Consider the following 18,900-nt stretch of genomic DNA (forward strand, 5'->3'; position numbering starts at 1 on the left):
AATAAATGTTGTCTCCTGCCCAAGGGATTGGAGGCAGCCAGTACCCAAAATGTGGCACTTATGTGGAGAGGACAGATGTTTTGGCAGTTGTGTCGATGGCAGACGGAATGATTGCTCTTGTCTTGTGCTGGGACTTTGGTGGTGGCGAAGCCCCAGGTGCTGACTGAATTGTGTACATGCTGTCATTGCCATGGGATTTTGCACAAGCTGGTCATGGCTGACCCAGGCTTTATTATCCCATCACTGGAGAGGCTGTAATGTTTCCCTGTTTGTACAGTGCTTTGCAATCTGACTAGGTGCTGGAAGACTGGTAGGTGGAAAAACACTTCGGAGCTGTGTTCTCCTCCTTCATATTGAAAGTATCAGGAGAATATTTTTAGTTATTATTATTATTTAGTTGTTGTTGTTGTTGTTATTATTATTATTATTGTTTATCTTGTGTTTTGATGCCAGAAAGCCACCACAAAAGCAAATAGAATAGTCCTGAAGGCCTTAGGATCGAACAGGTGACAACCTTAGTACTGGGCTGATGCTGTGACTCTTAATTGTGAGAAACCATTTCTGTACTCCTCCAAAGAGTTATGAATCTTCCAGAAGTACTAATTCATCCTAGAACACTTAAAGTAATGAAAGGAAAAAACAACCCCACCCTTTCCAGTTGCCATTGTTTATGGCTTGCATAAACTTCTGTTTTCAGTTCTTACAGTACTGTTTCACTGTTCCTGGAGTACAAAGTCATGTGGTGATGCTTGAGCTCTGGCAAGAGTTCAGCTCATTCTTGTGACTTACTTTCCTTGGCCAGACTGCAAATGCAGCATGAATTTTGCTCCACTTTGTTGGTTGTTTGGCATGGTGTGTCTCCTTGGTTGAGGAGGTCAAGATGGATCTATCCTGGGAGGCACACTGTTCTCAGATATTAACCATTCACCAGTAAACATGGAAGAAAAAAAGTTGGAACATAGAGCATTGCTCAAGCTGGTGTAGCACCACAGCAAAGCTGTGAAGTAAGGGTAACAGTGTGCGCACACCTAATGGCCTGTCTGCTCTGGAGTTCTCAAGCAAACCTTGCTCTGTACCTTTCTTGAGAGGGGCAGTTAGAAGAACTTGAGTCTGTTGTCAGAGTACAGCTTGCTGGCTCAGTGTTAACTGCTGTCGGTACAAGTTTAGGTGGTACAATGCAATGGATTTGCACTTGAAACCTGTGATTTCCCTTGATTTTGCTTATACTGGTTAAGGGTCTGAAGGTGACAGTTTCTCAAGTCTCCTTGCTCTTACTGCTGTCGATACATGCTGGCTGTGTATGCAGTGGCTGTTGTTTCCAAGGATGGATTGGAGGTCAGCTTCCAGTAACACTCTTCCTACGTAGTACCGGAATGGAGTGACAGCTGTCTACACCGGAAGTGGAAGAACCTTGCATTGTTGGACTTGATCTCTGAGTGACTTAATGCTGTTCCTGTTCAGTAATTTTCCTCAGCAATTTCTCATCAGGTGTAGACATATACATACTTGGAGAAGATAGCAGAACCCAACTTTTCATTTAATAATAGCAAAGACCTTTGAGTCAATGCGTGCATTTACACATAAAATGCGGATGTTGTATATGTTTGTGAGATATTGCAGAAGAGACGGACACACACACTTCAGGCCCAGCTTGCAATCAAAATAGAGATATTCCTGGCCCACGGTATTTCACTTTCAAGTCTGTGGTTTGTTTAGGGGAACAGAACACTATACTGGCCAGGGGCAGTCACATGAAGATGATGTCCCAAGTAAACCTTCTTTGAGGCTGGTGGTGGGTCCTAATGCTGCTGTTTTGCTCTCTTCAGTAGGCAGTGTCCATGCAGGATCAACGTTCCCAGCGATTCAGGGGGCTTCCTTGACAACTCTGTCCTCACAGCCCAACTCCCTTGTTACAGGGGGTTTTCCTGCCGAAGATGAGCAGCACAGTCAGCCTGTGAGCCCCCAGGGCCTGCACTACCTCCACTCTGCATACCGAGTTGGTAAGGATGGCCAAGTGGCTTTCTACAGCCTCCTTGAGAGGGATCCAGGGCAGGGCTGCAGGTTTTCACTGTCATTTGGCAATTTGCTACTGCACCTGTTGGGAGTGATGCCATCTTAGGGACATGGGAAAAGCAAGTTGATGATCCTATGTGGAGGCTAAAAATGAAGGTAAAGCATTAGAAGATTGAACAATTGCTTTTCAGGACTATCAGAGCAGAAGAGAAAGCTAAGTGGATTAGAGCTGGTAAGAGTCTTGCTTTTCAGCAGATGTGCATAAAGGAGTCTGGATAGGGCTCTGAGGATGCGACTGTGCAAGTTCTGACTATATAAAAAATGGTATTTGGCTCCTGCTACTGACAGATGGTGAAGGCACAGCTCGAGATTAATACCCACTGAGTCTTCAGAGGCTCAGAGGGGTGTGTCCTGTGCCTCTCCAGTTAGGTTGCTGAAGACAGATGCAGAGGGAACTTACATTTTGTGAAAAGTGGGTATATAATTAGCATTCCTTTCTCAGTTATGGTTATGAGGAGATAGAGCCTGTGCCTGAACTGTCATAGGTACAAGGATATCAGTCTTAGGGTTTGTTACTAAGCTTAGATTTCAGTAAGCTACTGGAGTGGTAAGTAGTAAGGTACTTGTACATAGTCATGGTCCAACCCAGTGGATACTTAGGGAAGGAGAAGGGAGCCTCTGAGATGAGCAAAGCCAGCAAAGGAAGAAAAATAGCAAGAACATGGAAGGAAAGCTGCCTGGAGTTTGCTTGAGTTTTTTTGTGGAAAGCTAGAGTGGAAAGTACTGGCTAGCTAGAAAGGGTGCAGTTGTCATTGAAAAGATCACAGTGGTAAGTGGTACCCCATGAAGGGTGTTTGATTGCCTGAATAACAGAGAGGCACAGGCGGGGAAGAAGGTCTGGAGGATCAGGATGTGACACATGTCGGTATTTGAGAACTATTTAAATGGAAGGATTTGCCTGAAGAACTGTAATGGCAAAAGTGAAATATTTGGAGTGGCAATGCTGCAGCTCAGTGCTGGGCTGTTGTCTTTGCAGCAAAGCTGGTTGGCGTGGGTAGCTTCTCTGTTGCAAAATTTAGATGAAAAGCATTTCTTTCAGGACCCCTCCTGTTGGGCAGCCTTTGGGGCTGTCTGCTCAACGCTGCAGGATGTGCTTGTGGAGTGTCTCTCTGCAATTCCAGTGAGGGATGATGGCTGTGCAAGTTTCCCAGCCTGGAGCAGTAGATCCAGATGCTCTTACAGATAGTTTCTGTGCTGGCAGGCTCCAAGATGGGCCTTTTGTTTCTGTCTGGACTCTTTGCAGCTACGGAACTTTCTGTTGCTGAGGGGCAGGCTAATCAGGTTGTGTTGCAGTGAGTGAAATGCTGGATTAAGTCTTACTGGGCAGAAGTGCTGCTTGACTGTGGCTGCCCCTTTCCCACAGGGATGCTGGCTCTGGAGATGCTTGGCCGAAGAGCTCACAACGACCATCCCAACAACTTCTCCCGCAGCCCACCCTACACAGAGGATGTAAAATGGCTCCTTGGGTTAGCTGCAAAGTTAGGTAAGGCTCAGAGCAGTACTTAACAGAAATTCACTTGCTGGGATTTGAACTGTGGTGGGAAAAAGCTCTCCGAAGAGTCAGACTTCAAAGGTTGGGTGAGCCTGATGTGGATCCGATTCCTGAGAGTGTTTCAGAAGATCCCTACTGTTCTTTCATCCAGTCATTTGTCCCATTTCTGGTTTCTGTAGTTGTGCTGTTGAATTTTGAGGCACTGGATGATGTACATGAGATTGGACAGGGTTGAGAGCTTGTACCTCTTCCATTCTATAACAGCAATTCTTTCTTTTCCCTTTCCACCATTTTGTAGGTATTCCTTTTGCTTATGTACATTCATACCTTCTATGAAGACCTTTTAGAGCAGTAGATGCTCGAACCACCAGTTGTTGGGTTGTTGTTTGGGGTTTTTTTTGTTCCATTTTGCTCTTGGATCTTTTTTGTCAGCTCATTTTTTCAGTTCTTTCATAAGCAGTAAGAATGTAAAAAATCAATCACCTTTACAAACAGCCTGTCTAGTGGCACAGCTTCTGCTGTTCCTGATGGCAAAACTCCACTGTGGGAAGGGGTGGGAAAGCTGGACTTATGTCTGCAGCCTCATTAAGGCCTGAGTGCTGGGACATCTAGGTGCTTCCTGGATGGGCAATCAGGAGACAGCGGAGAAGGTGCAGTGTATCCTTGTCTCTCTAGTTACCTTGCCACACTAGTTTTCTTTCATATTCCCTTTGAAGAGAGGTCAGCTTTGGAATACCAGTGACTGAGTTGATACCTGGTTTCTCCTCAGACCTAGTGGATAAATCAGAATGTTCTCTTGTCCCTGTGAGTGTGCTAGCCTGTCTACCCCAAGCCTGCTGGAGGATGCATTACAGTGAGAAGAAGGTGCTCCAGATCCAGGTTCTTGCTGGGAAGTGTGTGATTTCTTGCATTCCTCCCATCCTAACATTGTTATTCTGACTTCTCCTTCCTGTGCAGGTGTAAACTATGTGCATCAGTTTTGCGTTGGTGCAGCCAAGGGTGTGCTGAGCCCTTTTGTGCTTCAGGAGATCATCATGGAAGCTCTACAGAGGCTCAACCCTGCCCATGTCCACAACCACCTGCGCACCCCAGCCTTCCACCAGCTGGTGCAGAGGTGTCAGCAGGCCTATTTGCAGGTAAAGTGTGGCCTGTCTTCCTGCCTGTCAAAGCTGCCAGGCGTTGCCTGCCTTGTTGGCACTGCTGATGTGTGCATGTGCAGAGGGGAAGGGCCTGGGGTACTGGTAGCTGAACTGGTGCCTGATGCCTCCTTGGCCCTCAGCAGAGACTAGAATAGGTATCACTTCCCTGTATGGAGGCTGCATACAGACAAACTCATTGGACTGCTGCTTCCAAGGCCTCTGGCCTCCTATGCTCTCCATAAAGTCTGGGGTGCTTCTGTGTCTTTCTCACTCCAAATGCTACCCCTACCTTTTAACTTCCGAACTTTTTCTTTGCTATGTGTTCAAGCCCCATGTCCACTTAGTGTAAGCCTTACTCCACCCATGCACTTTAGCAAAGCAGATGGCCCATGAGCAGGCTGGGTCCTCGTGTAACCCGCAGAGTGAGAGGGTTAGATGCTGATGGGATGGAGCATTACCTGGCCCTTTAGTGCTGTACTGCAGCCCAGTTCAGTACTCGTGAAAAGGGAGAGCACCTGCTGATGCCTTGGGCTGCATTTTGGTGCTCTGAGGGAGCACTGGACTTGGCTGTGTTGGAATGTAGGATACAGCACTGCTGGCTTTTGAGATAGTTCTCCTCTGCCAGAGCACTGAGTTTTGGGACTGCTGGTGAGTAACAGGATCATGTGATATATTGCCCTGGGATCTTGAATCCTCTGCCAGGTGTCACCGGCATGAAGGTGGTGAGCAAATACCTTAAGGCTCTTTCCCTGTTCCCATCCAGTACATCCATCATCGGGTGATCCATCTCACTCCAGCTGACTACGATGACTTTGTGAATGCCATCCGCAGCGCCAGAAGCGCCTTCTGCCTGACCCCCATGGGCATGATGCAGTTTAATGATATTATCCAGAACCTAAAGCGCAGCAAGCAGACGAAGGACCTGTGGCAAAGGGTCTCTCTGGAAATGACCACCTTCTCGCCATGACATCGGGCGGAGCTCCACGGACACACAGCCCTTTGCCCAACATAGTTGTAGTTCCATTTACACCATCCTTCCTTCTGGTGTCTTTTTTATTTTAGTTTTAACTTGTTGGAAACCACTGATCTGATGTATTTATACCGTGACATTCCTCTCCAGCACTGTTGTGTGTTGGCGCTCTGCTTTGCTCGCTCTTCCTCCTCCTTCTTAGTGGGCTGCAGGCTTCAGAAGCATCAGGAAATGAGAAGGAAGTTGAGCTGGCTGCCCTGTGGTGTAGTCACTGCTTTTCTCCCTGAGCCCCAGGAGGCTGTCCTGCGAGCAGTTTGCAGTGTGATTGCGCACATGTTAGAGGGGTTGGGGATTCTGTCTTAAATATTTATTTTGGCATTTATAAATATGTAAACTTTTTTTTTGTATGGGCTTCTCTTACTCCACACACCATCTCCTGTTGGGAGTGGCTGGGACTGCCGTGCACAGTGAGTGCTCCCTCCATCCCTTTCAGCAACTCCTGCTGAGAGAAGCTGAGACTGGAGTAGCAGGGCTAGGGCCACCTCTGCAGCTTTCTGCAGCAGCTGAGGGCAGAGGCTGGAGCGTGGGCAGGCAGTCCATGACTGCACTGAGCTGCCTGGAGACTGCCGGAAGTGCTTGGGCTCTTTCTCAGGAGTTCCCTCACTGGGCACTGCTGGCTCATAGAATGTTTTGATCCTGGTTGTTACAAGTTGTACAATCTTGTTTCTTTTGGCTGGGGTATTACTCTCCTGTAATCAGTTTCTTATCCCTCGTCTCTTCTCGTTTCCTGATTAAACACTCGTTTTCTTAGACTGACTCTTTCTTCTCTCTGCTATGATGTTGACAGTGTGATGCAGCTGGCCAGCTGTGTGCCAGTGGGAGCTCCTGTGAGCCCTGGTAGACATCTGTCTTGCCTTGGGTAACAGCAATCCAGCACAAAGCAGGCAGCCAGAGGTTTTACACAAGCTGTGAGCTGAAGGTTTCTTGCCTGGTGCTGCTCTGAGGATGACGTGCCTGCAAAGGCTGAGGTACATGTGGACTGGGTCATTGGTGGCTGTCAGGAGAGGTGGTAGTAAGCCTGGGATGTTCTGCCTAGAGTTCTGTCCATCACTATGTTCTTCTTCTAGTTTTGACACCAGTGATATTGTGTGATAATCAAGAGCTTTGTATTTCCAAACTCTTGTGCAAACCAGCAGCTGCTCCCCATTGATGTAATTGTTAAAGAAGGTGAATGGACTGCTCCCATGCATTTAGAGAGAGATTTGGTGGACTATGAAAGATATCCAATAGGGACAGCATTGCAGAAAGTTAAAAAGCTGAAGCATACAAGCACATAAATTTCAGGGCTTTTAAAACTGGAAGGCAGATGATCATGGATGTTAAGAATCCAATTTGTCAGTAGTGATTTATTTTGCTTCTTACTTGGGTTCAGTCAGTGACAATGGGGAGCTTTTAGTTTCTTCAAGGTAAGAGTTATGTGCCCATTTGTATTGGATATTTTCAATGGTACTCTTAAAAAATAAAGTAACTCATAGGCACAGGGCTAAACAGATGAACAGGCTCCTTTGATTTGTGTGCTGCACAGGCCAGAAAGTATTACTGGAGTTCTCTGCTTCTGATGGTGCAAGAGTAACTTTTTAAAGATCTCCTTACAGCCCCTTGTATTCCTCCATAAGATGTCTAGCTACATGCTGATTATAATTGCAGATGTTTGTAATAATATGCTTTCTGGTTTTTAAACTGCAGTCCATGTTGATTATGAGCTTCCTGTTATTGGAGAAAACATCTGGATTTGACTGGAGAACATGGTCTGATGTCTGGAAGGTTTGGGTTCCTAGAACACTTTCTGTGCTCTCTCTGGTTCCTGCATGTTCAGAACTGTGAAAGGAGTTTGGAGAAAAGTAAGTTGACTAACAAAATCAAATATTTTCCTTTCTACTGCTATAGGGGAAAATCTGTGGAAGAAAAGGGAGCATCTTTTAGAAGGAAAGAAGCAGAAAGGAAATAGGCAAAAGAGCTGACTGTCAAGTATCAGGAGCAGAAGTCATTGCAGTAAGGATTTGTACTGAATAGGAAAATCAAATATCAGAGCCTTATCTGTGATACATATTAAAAGACTACACTTAGACCCTGAGGAAGCAAGTTTTCATACTACTGTAATTATAAAACACCAGAATAATGAGAGCATTGTCACCAGTTATCTTTGTTTTGGGAAAATACGGTGGAGCTGTTTACCATGAGGTTAGAATGGATTTCCTCTGGAAGTGTACTTGCTTTCATTCTGTCTAGTCCTCATAAAGACCAGAAGCAATCACAATGGTCATTATCTTTCATTGTGCTCAAAACTTTCCCTCCTTGGTTATTTTACCCATTCTAGTCCTCATACAGATTGCACTGCTTTCATATGAGAGACCGTGTCAGACTTGTGTTCCAGCAGCTGCAGAGGGAGCCAGGGACTCTCACCTCAAGTTGGCAGTGGCAGGACAAGCAGCTCAGTGGTGTGAGTCATGTCAGAAGTTTCCAATTTCATCTCTGAAAAAGTTCATCAGAGTGAGCAGACAGAGATGGGAGCTGTGTGGAGGTGCTGCACACTCATTTAGATCTTCCAGAACACACTTTCAGACCTGGATCTCTGCATCTGTTGTTATTTCTGAGTGGTGTCCCATGGAAATCTATCTGAGCAAGGACAGGAGAAAGTGAGACAGGAGATTGTGATGTTTTTCCTTGCCATGTGCTGGGTTATTGAGGTATTTTTCCTTTATCAGAGATGGGATGAGCCCTGGTGGCCTGTTAAAAACAAAAAAATTATTACCCACTGCAGTTTTGTTAGTTTAGTCACTACTGCGGGAGTGGGAAAAATGCTTTGGCTTAGAAATTCTGAAAAGACTTTTCAGCAGAAGACCTGTAAAAGAGGTTGCAGGCAACTCAAATTTCCTTTGCTTTGCAGTTAACCCATGTGTTTTTTCACTTGGAGTAAATGATCTCTAGGACCTTGCCTTGCCAGCCACACATAAAGTGACTGCAGTCCAGGCGAGCTGCCACAGCAGCTGGATGCTTCAGAGCTCTTCCAGTGTAGAAATGGTTTTACACGACTGAGAAGTTTCTGTGCTGGCAACCACCTCTTCCCGGACTGGGCAGGAAATGCTGAATTTAGTCAGTACTAATAGCTACAGGTATTTGTCTGGATAGGCCCTGGCTCCTACTTGCATGAAGAGAGGTGATAACTCTGTGATGGGAGGTCTTGCAATGGGTTATTGCCACGTTTGTTGAAGTCTAATTCACTGTCTGTTCCTGAAGGTAAGATAAACGAGGTCTTTAGACCATACTGCTTCCTGTGTCCTCTGCTCACAGTGACTGCTTTCACTTGCCGTATCTGTTACCTCCTCTGCCCACGGGAAATACACTTTCCCTGTTAGCTGTTACTGTCTCTGGAAATAACAGCTCACTACACTGGGGAGTTGGAGAAGTCAAATCTGTACAGGTGCAGATGAAACCAACTGAGAAATGACTGATGTCTTTACTGCAACACACCAGTGTGCTGGTTTTCACTGTCCTGCAAGTGGTGATGATTGAAGTGCTTAATAGCCCTTAATAGTGCTGAGGGCAGCCTTGTACTGTGAGTTAACCCTGGGTCTGCGCTGAAAGTTTTGTGGGTACTTCAGCTAAACAATCTGCTGTGGTGTGCACAGATGTGCATTTTGATCTCTCAAGAATCAGCACAGGCAGATAAAAGCAGACAGTGTTTTGGTGTTAGGATACTTAGAAGCATTTCCTTAAAGATAGGAGATTCCTTCTCATTTTATGTATATACAGTAGGGACCATACCTCTAAAAATGTAAGGGAGATGGTGTGAGACTGTGAGTGAAAGGGCCTTTTTTCAGTCCCCTTCCCCAAGTATGCATTCTTACCCTGGATCTGGGACACAGCTTTCCTAGAAATTAAACTGTTGATCTCTGCATGGTTTCTGAGTCTTTAGGGCTATCTTGGTGTAGTAAGTCCTGGCATTAGTGTAATTGTCAGAAAATATGCCAAGACTGGACTTCAGGTCATTGTAAGGAATGGTGTGGGGTTTTACTCTCATGGAACAGATAAAGGTTTTAGTCATTGCAAGCCTTGTTCCTTGGAACACCTCTCAGGCTGCAGGTGCTCTTTTTTTCTGCATAGATCGAGTATGACAAGCCCTGAGAAGGACAGCTCCCCTCCTCCCACTCTGGACATGTTCACCTGTAATCTTTACCTGTGACAGTTTTTTATGGCACTTTCCGGGGACATGAGTTAGCAGAAGAGTATTTGCCTTTGGACTTGCATGTCTTTACAGCCCATAACCAAGGTGAGTTGGAGTTGTCCTGTGATGGTACAGTGTGCCTAGCAAAATGTATGGCTGGAATTAGCTGAAAAGCCTGGTTCTGCCTAGTTTATCATCCTTACTGTTTACTGGGATATGTTTTTTTCTTTCAGGAGAGTGCACTCAGAAACAGCCTTCTGCAAAGTTGTTGAAACTATTTATTTTTTTTCATGGGTTTGTTTTTTTATCAGGCCTGACACTGTTGTATTTTGGAGCAGAATACAGGCTTTTACTCTCAAGCTTATTTAGTGCCAGCTTTGGCTAGTGCTGCACAGTGCTGGAGTGTACAGAACAGTCAGTGGAAAATGGAGGAAGCATTGAAGTCTTTCACCACCTCCTGGTAGAAGTTGAGAGCTGTAACAACATGACATAAATTAGAAAATTGTATTTTTCTTACCTAGACATTAAGAGATGGGCAGAATGTAACTGGGAAGATTATGTTCTGAAACAAGGGTGCTCACAGTCTGCTACCAGTGCCTTTTTTTGGTGTTTTTTTTACCTAAGGTGCAGAAAGTAGAAGGCCAGGTTGGGCCATGAGGACTTCTCAGCATTTAGTGACCATGACTGTTATATGACGTTGCTTTTAAGCCCTGCTGATAGACTGAATGGCTCTCAATTACAGTTTATTTAAAATATTCTGTATTTTCTTTTTCTGTGCCTGAATTTAGGTGCCATTGGCATGATTATGGTGAAGGTGGGGTCTTCTGTTTGGCGGTTGGTTTTTTTTCAATCTGCCACCCTCTCACTATCCCTCTGCCTCAGCATGATTCAGATGTTGCTTTTGAACTCGTTTCTGCTTCCTGTTTCCCTTGTAAGGGTATTTGCCCCTGGGGCAGGGGGATGGAGGTGCCTCTCCACGAGTGGCATATTTTTATGAAAGCTGGAAGTCCATCTTAGGGCTGTTCTGTGTGAGGGTTTTCATTTGAGCCTGTGACTAGTAAAAGCTTCTGCTGAGAGTATCCTGCAGATGCAAACTGTGTGTGCTGTCAGGAGTAAGGGCACTGAAGTGTTTCTGGTTGTTACAAAGCAAGTGACTTTTTATCTTGTTGGCATCGCCTCCTTACAGGTACAGCTTTCATAACTACTCAATGCTGTCTAGGCTGCACTGCACGATTCCTTTATTGCCATGAAGGGAATGTGAGTTAAAAGAAGGGAAAGCACTGGAAATGCATTAAAAGTCTATTATCTACTATGGGTACAGAGCATGCTCTATGAACACGGACTGGGTCCCTGATCATTCCTTCCGTGCCGTACTTCATATTGCCTCGTTTAAGTCAGCCAAGAGAGTTTATCTAAGTCCTGAAAAGCACCCTTTCCAATGACCTGAGGGGTTCTGAGGCAGCCTGATTTACGATCCTGTAAGTTAAATAAACATGAGCTGGATTCTACTGCTGGGGCAGTGTCACCAGTGTGGACATGCTGGTTTACAAACATCTGGGAGAGAGTGGAGAAGACTACAGAGTGGAGAAATTGTGTCTTGGAAGAAAACAACTTTTTAAAGCCAAAAATAGATTAATTATGTCTACGTGGTTCTCAAGAGTAGTGGACAGGAGTATTAGAAATACTTTTCTTGTAGCAAAACTTGCTTGCAAAGTGTTTCAGAGGTGAGCATTGTTTTTGTGGGTTTTTTTTTTTTTTAACCTCACCAGCCTTTAAGAGAAGAGAAAATAGACTGTAGGGTAAAGCCCTGATAACTGGGGAGGAGGTACCAGTGCTCTGTCCATGCCCTGCTGTGTGATGGGAGATCCTATTCCTGGTTTGAGGCAGCCTCCTGAAAACACATGGCTGTGTCACCTTACTGTACTGGTGTCTTGCTTGCAGAGTTGTACAGTGGCAGCCAGGAGATCCTGAGGATTCAGCAAGGGGGTTAAGCAGATTTGCTTGATTCATTTGGCATGTTCAGACCTGTTGGTTTGTCATTGCTTTTCTGGCCACCTTACTACTGAGAGCAAAACGATCAGCAAGGAATGCTGTTTCCAACAGAGTGTGAGGGCTGAAAAAAACCAGGATGAGTTTGATCAAGTGGCTTGTTAGATTTGTATCACTAGACTCTTGTGTGTCATTCTGACTGAGGAGCTGCAGGAGTATGTGCCTCTGCAGTGCTGTCATCAAGTGAGAGATCAGATTTTTCTGTAGAATGGGTATGTGCTGCCACCTATTGAGACATTCCCCACTTCCCTGAGGAGGTCTTCACCCTAGAGCTGAGACTTGTACCAGTATTTCCTGTATGTAACAGAAGGATGTAGCAGCCTGCTTTTCAGTATCTTCCCAATTGAATTCAGAGGTGGTATGTGAGTACGTGTTCCAAAGAGTTGTTTCTTACTGTTGTTTTGTCAATTCTCACCTTTCATATACCTGGCACATCACATGCCTTGTTGATCCCTGGGTCAAATAATGCCATTTTAAATGGGTCAGTTTCCTATGCATAAGCCTAAAGTATTTTTAATACATTACGAAAACCCATTTAGATACTGTGTTGTGCTTATGATTTTTGTCTTGGAAGTGAACTGCTTACCATAATGTTCTGTTACTAAATGTTAAGACAAGAAGATGAGGTTTATTTTCACTGTGGAAGTGTAAGTGTAATGTTTAAGTGCTTAATGGGTCAGTATCTATTAACCAGTGTCTCTCACTAAAAAAAAAAAAGGTGTTTTTTTTGGCTTTTTTGACACAGAGCTTTGGATATTATACAAGCTTCTCTTAGGAGAAGTGTTTGTCTCCACAGCTTTGAAGGGATGTCTGGAGAGAGGGGGCTTCTGCAGCTCTTAGGGAACAGTGGCACATAGGAGGAAGGCTCATTGTCAGGTAAAGACAGCCTGGATTTGGAGCTGACCACAGCAGGTGATGTATTTGTCATTAAGATAAAGCAGTAAGAACTAACACAGCATAGAAATTAAACAAATAGGGCAAGGGAGGGAGTAAGTAATGAGCCTACACCATTACCCTTTCCTGCCTGGAGTGCTGGACTAGCACTAGTAAAGTAACAAATGTTAAAATTTAATGAGCTCCTCCCAACATTTATTCCTCATAACTTGTTTGTTTTTAATGTTTAACTGTCTCCTAGAAGATATACCATAGTCTGATATAAAGAATGACGTAATTGTGTAAGTGACAACCTATAACAGATTAAGCCCAGGAAACTGTTTAAGGGAGCAGCAGTAGCACTGGTGCTGGGATCCCTCCTCTCCTGTGGCAGCATGTAAACAGCTGCCTTGCTGCTGCTGGGGGTATGTGGGATATGCCTTATGAAGGGAGAGCTGCAAGACTGTTTTACAATGCTGTCACAACCACGACTATTTAAACAATGTTTTGGTTCCAGTTCACTGTGAGGTTGTTTATTTAGTGTAGGGCTGTTCCTGGGCTGCTGCCCAGGCACACCTGGACTGGAGAGACACAGCCAAGCTCTGCTGGGGCAGGCACAGCAGCTGGAAACCACTGCAGTACCAGGGACGGCCCGAAAGTTCCACTACTACAAACCAGGGAGTCTCTAACTGCAGGCTCCGTGCTGTCCCAGCATCAACAAACCCACAGATGCACTCAAAGAGAGAGCAGCCTTAGGACACTGTTTCTGTATTGTTTCAAAGTTGAACACCTTTGTTGCCCTACCAAAGTATCAGCTCTAAGACCTGAAATATGTTTTTCACTTTTTCTTACCGTTCTACAAGCTTAGGGTTCATGATATCACTCCAAATCATCACAAAGAAGAAAAATAAGTAGTACATTTATTGAATCTCCACTTACTACTACTTCTCTAGCCTTTATTCAGACACATGCTCAGCTTCGAGAGCCAAGAATTTCTTCATTATCATTCAATGTGAATGACGCTATACAAGAATCCAGTGCAGGAGGTTGGGCTTTTCTCTCTTAACAGGAGTGAGAGAGGGGTTTCTCTAGTCTGTCCATCCTTTTTTTTGGCTGCACAAAGTAACCCTTTCCAAGGGCACATGAAATAAAATACTATATTGCATACTATATACATTTACATACAACCGTAAATGCACCATTCATTCAGAAAGACACATAACCTAAGGCTCAGCAGAACAGCTCAACGGAAGCAACTTCTCTCCGGATAGGAAAAAAGTAGCTCATGACAGTTGTGGAAGTTTCCATAACCTGTGGTCATGTGGATCCTGCCCCTCTATTCTCTGGAACTGCAGCAATCTCCAAGGACCACTGGTGCCAGGGAAGGAGGGACAATGGCCCATGCCACTCCACAAGCCCATGGCTCAGTGACAGAAAGTGTGTACAACCGTGATGAAGGATTTCCTCTCGGAATAATTATCCAGCAACTGCAGGAGGCAGCAAAGCACCTTAGTGTACTTACTTGACCAGGTGCAGAAGTAGTGAACTGAACAGCCCCTTTTGAACATAGGAAACCACTTGTGGTGCAAAGCTTTCCCTTTATATCTGAACAACAATTACGTTTAACTGTTTTTTTGCTTTTCTCCTTGGATGGCTGGACTGCAAGGAGATTAAAGTAGGTACTAGCTATTGGAATATGTGGTAGGGACCCTGGTGTTGTTGGAAAGGGAAAATGTTGCTTTTTTTTCAGCTGATTGGACATGGGGAACTGAATTGTCTGCTTTCAGCTGTCGCATCAGCCTTATTTTACAATACCTGAGCTTTGCCTCCCCCAGCGCTGCTGTACTGCACTGACACAGGCCTCTGAAGTGCTCTACAGGGACACCACTGCTCCTTGGTTATCTTTTGAAATGTCTGGAGTCCCTGCAGAGAAATACTTGCACATGCAGCAACCTTTTTCCTAAGATAACAAAGCAATTCTGTGTCTGTCAATACTTGCACCTTTGCCTTATCTCCCCCTGCCACTGACCAGAGTCAGGGGACACTATCACAAGAGATAAGGAGAGGCAATCTTCCTTGCTATCACATCTGTCTCCCAGAAGGCGCAGTCCCCAATATCCACGCACACTGGCACTGTAAGCAATGGGCATGGTCACCAGGCTCTGCCTGGGGAGGAACAAGGCATTCTTGTACTCTGCTGTGCCAAGTACAGTTAGTACTTAGGGTTCACTGGACTCCCCTCTTATTGGGCTGCTGCTCTTTTTCCCAGCAGTGGGCTCAATACCTCACTCTTTAGTCTTCTGGCCTCAGAGGAGTAACACATTAACTCCAGCTAGTGCCTGTTTCAAAGCAAGAGAAAAGTACTTTAAACATATACAAAGTGTTAAGTGTGCTCTCTCCCGTGCTTGAAGTAGGGCAAGCATTCCAAATCTCTCCTGTAATACTCAAGAATCTGACTTGCACTCTCTGCCCCTGGGCAGTGTCAGAGGCAGCAGCCCTTTTCAAGGGTGGGGAAAGGCTCCACACAGACATTCTCTACTCCTGCTCATTTGTCCAGTTGTTTTGGCTTGGGAAGAGATGGCATCATAGCACACATTGGAGCACCACACATTCCAATGGCACTGGGGGCAAGGGAGTCACTCTCAGCTCCAGCTGGAGTTTTGCAGTTCCTCTCGGAGCCAGGTTGGAAGGTGCTGCCCAAGTCTGTTCATCAGCTTGGATAATTCAATGTTGTGCTCCCGATAGAAGTCTCTCAGAAACAGTCGTGACTGTGTGGAAAAAACAGACCACATTAGCATGAAAGACATGTTATCCTCAACACACATTTCATAGGTCATCAGGACAGATGGTTGGAAAATCAAGCTTGGTTTACTGGGTTGTTTCTACATCTCTTGCTGCCAATAGATTTGAGACAGTTACTCACCAAGGAATCCATATCAGGGTATTTTCTTCCTTTACTCTTTCCTAGACATTTAGTCTTTCCTCCATCTAGCAGCTGGCACCAAAATCCCTTTGCTTCATCAAATCTGAAAAGAACACTTGTCTTTAAAAAATACAGCCACATGCCCAGTTAGCAGCAGCAAAAATTAAAAATTAAGTAACTCCAAAGGTATGTCCTATTTTAGTGCTTTATTTGTTTGTAGTATTGGTTCCTTTTTTTTTCTAGCACTTGTCTACATTGACAAGAGATCCATTACAAATGTGACTCAGCTTTAGCAAATTGCAGAGGTAAAATGGTGTTACAATATCTGCTCAGCTTGGGCGAGGGGAAGATAATAATCAGTGTTTTAGTGTATGTCAGTTCTTTTAAATCACCTCACTATAGTTGAGTATTAGAGAATCCCCTAACTATTTAAAGAGTCAAGGGTTTCTTTTCTTGCTAAAACACAGAAAAATAAGGTAATGCTGGGAACCATGTCTGGATCTGGTCTGGTCTGTCCCCTTGGCTGGTCCAAGGGGAGCTCAAGGTTTGAGCAAGTACTCCACGAAACCTGAGGCAAACTGACCAACACCATTTACTTTCTGACCCTGGCTGAAGGGTACCAGGCAGCACCATTCCTGTACCACTGCTCCCTTTACCACCAGCACATGTGCTTTAGCTTCAGCAAGTAAAGCTCTCAAGTGCCCTGACATTTCTCTCAATCTGCCCTCCCCCGGGGAGCTGTGCCACCCCCTTGGACAACAGCTGTAGGAGAACTGTATTGGTTCTCCTCTCTTTACTGCAAAAGAAAAGGGCAACTGCTGTGTGCCGACACACACACACACACCACCCTGAGCTAACATAGGCTGTGACTGCAGAGATGATGTGAAAACACAGGTTTCAGCTGCAAAGAACAATACTCAGCCTCTCCAGAGGGCTTGCAGAGTTTCCACTGAAGACTGGTATGGCCACAGTTCAGCTTCAACAGCACCTTATCTACTCTGATTAACTGTACTTGCACTGTGGGCAAGATCACAGCAATGGCTGAGTAACATCCTTTAACGCAGTAGCAGTGAGGCAGTGCCTCTGCTAACACTCCCTCAGATAGCCCTGGGCACCTGTCAAACCCTTGTCTTCTCTAATAACAGGCTCTTTACCTCAAAACTGTGCAGTGTGTCCCTGATCTCCATCTGGGTGAAGATACGAGCATCCTGTCACACATTTTTTATCATACCTCCCCTACTTTCTGTCAGACATAGGTGTAACACAAAGCATAAGGACTGCTAATAATTCCAGCACCTTTTCTGAAACCACGAAGACCAAATGGAAGACACATCATAGTTACTGCTCGGAGCAACTTCATGCTTCTCCATGACAGTGCCAAAATGCACCTCTTTCCCTGTAATTTCTGGAAAGACTAAGCAGTCTTGGCAAAGTGTCTCATGTTATTTGAACCTAACCTTAGGGTTAGGCATACCTAACCTTTGTGGGTCTTGTGTTCAGAGACAAAAAGAATTCTTTGAATCAAGAGTTTACTGGCTGAGAAAGCATCCTCCCAAAACCAATGTCCCTACCTGAGGGCCTGAGTGTAGTTGAAGAGTGGCGTAACTCCCAAGAACTTCTGGATGTTGTCCATTACAGAGGCAGGGTTGTGTCTCAGCTCCTGGCCATCCACAATGAAAAGCTGAAAAGAGAGCAGCTCCCTCAGCCTCTGCCAGCTTGTGCTGACTGACATGTCTGAGCTCCCTGGGCCTGCAACTGCCCCAGCCTTTATGTCTGTGAGTAAAGGCAGCCAAAGCCTGTTCTAGAACATGGCAAGCGGATGTGGCCCATTTGTCACCACAGATAGACAAGTTATGGTCTGGGCCACAAGTAGCAAAGAACAGTAGATCATGACAGACTTTGCTTAATCAAGTTCTTTGGCCAAAGCCCCATTAACTAAGCAGTAAGACACAGCAGTAGCATACACAGATTGCCTCTGGAAACCTCATGTAGTCTTTTTACATGTCAGGAGCCACTGTGCTAAGTATTCTTCTGTAATCTGTGATTATTCTCCTGTTAGACATATCATAGATAATAACAATTGTGCTAATAAATTACCTATTCCAAAGAACAGCACAGAGAAATAGTCACATGAACTGAAGACTGGGGAAAGCAGGAGACCCTGGCCCACAGTAAGAACAAGAATGGTGTGTGTCTGGCTCTATCATTCCTCACAGCAGTAACCTCCAGGAATAGTAAGGCAAGGAGATAAAAGCCCAGGAATGCTTTAATATGTCTCTCTTAGTCTTGGTAGATCTGTCACATACAGTTTAGGCTCTGCTGCCTTGGCAGAGAGTAAGAGACTAAACGGGCATTATAAACCTCTGCTGGATTACAGACTGTCTGAGGATAATCTCAGCAGCAGAAAGGAACTTGAAAAAACATATTCTGGCCCATACTACATATATTACAGTTTAAAAACTTCTTGGGAATTTAGAGACAATAATGATCTATACTGTTAACTGCCATTTTGCAAATTTAAACACAAAACAGAATTCTGACATCTCTGCAGTGAACTTTCCTTTCAGCAGACAGCTAAGGCTTCACAACATGGGAACTGCCAAGAGGCAGAATCCAAGAGCCTCTTTAAAGCAATGAAACCACAGCAAGCAGCTGAAGACCTGGGCCTGTAGAGGGTCCCTGGGCTGCAGGCTGCCAAGGAAGGGAGTGCTAACACTGATGTTCTTGCTGAACTTCTCAGTCTGTGAAGCTCTCTAGGAAATCACAGTATCCTGCACTCATTTACTTTTACAAATACAACAAAGTGCAAAAGTGGAGTACTCCTAACAGGAGAAAGCAAGTGGTGGCTCTTGTTTCGCAAGAGAAGACAGAAGGGGAGCACAGGCACAGGAATGAGTTTGTTCCCCTCTATACTAAACCTACAAGAGGCCCCACAAGAGCCTCTCCTGCCAGCGCTCTACCTGTGCCGAGGGGTAGTAGGTGAGCCAGCGCTCCAGGTGCGTGGAGTACCAGCCAGGGAGCAGACACCGGCTCTGCAGGTTGCGCAGCTCCTGAGGGGCCTGGGATTTCGCAGATATCACTTGGTAGAAGGTGTAATTGAGTGCCACGGGGTCATTGTGAGCACGCTGGTGCTGAAAAACACAAGCTGAATTTAGG

The 18,900-nt window shown here is 45.2% G+C and overlaps 2 protein-coding genes across 18 annotated transcripts in view; one reads left to right on the forward strand and one right to left on the reverse strand.

The window, feature by feature from the left end:
- Window positions 1-6,490, forward strand: part of ZSWIM8 (zinc finger SWIM-type containing 8) — a 54,873-nt gene extending 48,383 nt beyond the window's left edge. The window contains exons 23-26 of one of the 2 annotated variants that reach the window (XM_071564231.1): window positions 1,917-2,000; window positions 3,437-3,556; window positions 4,523-4,701; window positions 5,468-6,490. In XM_071564231.1, coding sequence (XP_071420332.1) covers window positions 1,917-2,000; window positions 3,437-3,556; window positions 4,523-4,701; window positions 5,468-5,671 — 587 coding nt within the window. In that variant the 3' untranslated portion in view covers window positions 5,672-6,490. Of the gene's footprint in view, window positions 1-1,826; window positions 2,001-3,436; window positions 3,557-4,522; window positions 4,702-5,467 lie in introns of both variants that reach the window. The other variant, XM_071564230.1, reaches the window with a different exon arrangement.
- A 7,270-nt stretch (window positions 6,491-13,760) lies between these two features.
- NDST2 (N-deacetylase and N-sulfotransferase 2) overlaps window positions 13,761-18,900 on the reverse strand; it is a 130,558-nt gene continuing 125,418 nt past the window's right edge. For all 16 annotated transcript variants that reach the window (XM_071564250.1, XM_071564235.1, XM_071564241.1 and 13 more), the window contains 4 exons: window positions 18,705-18,875; window positions 17,316-17,425; window positions 15,745-15,847; window positions 13,761-15,589 (listed from right to left, as the gene is read on the reverse strand). In XM_071564250.1, the coding sequence (XP_071420351.1) occupies window positions 15,464-15,589; window positions 15,745-15,847; window positions 17,316-17,425; window positions 18,705-18,875 (510 nt within the window). In that variant the 3' untranslated portion in view covers window positions 13,761-15,463. The remainder of the gene's footprint in view (window positions 15,590-15,744; window positions 15,848-17,315; window positions 17,426-18,704; window positions 18,876-18,900) is intronic.

This window comes from Pithys albifrons, chromosome 9 (genome assembly GCF_047495875.1).
Source record: "Pithys albifrons albifrons isolate INPA30051 chromosome 9, PitAlb_v1, whole genome shotgun sequence".
In the NCBI taxonomy this organism is placed as follows: Eukaryota; Metazoa; Chordata; class Aves; order Passeriformes; family Thamnophilidae; genus Pithys; species Pithys albifrons.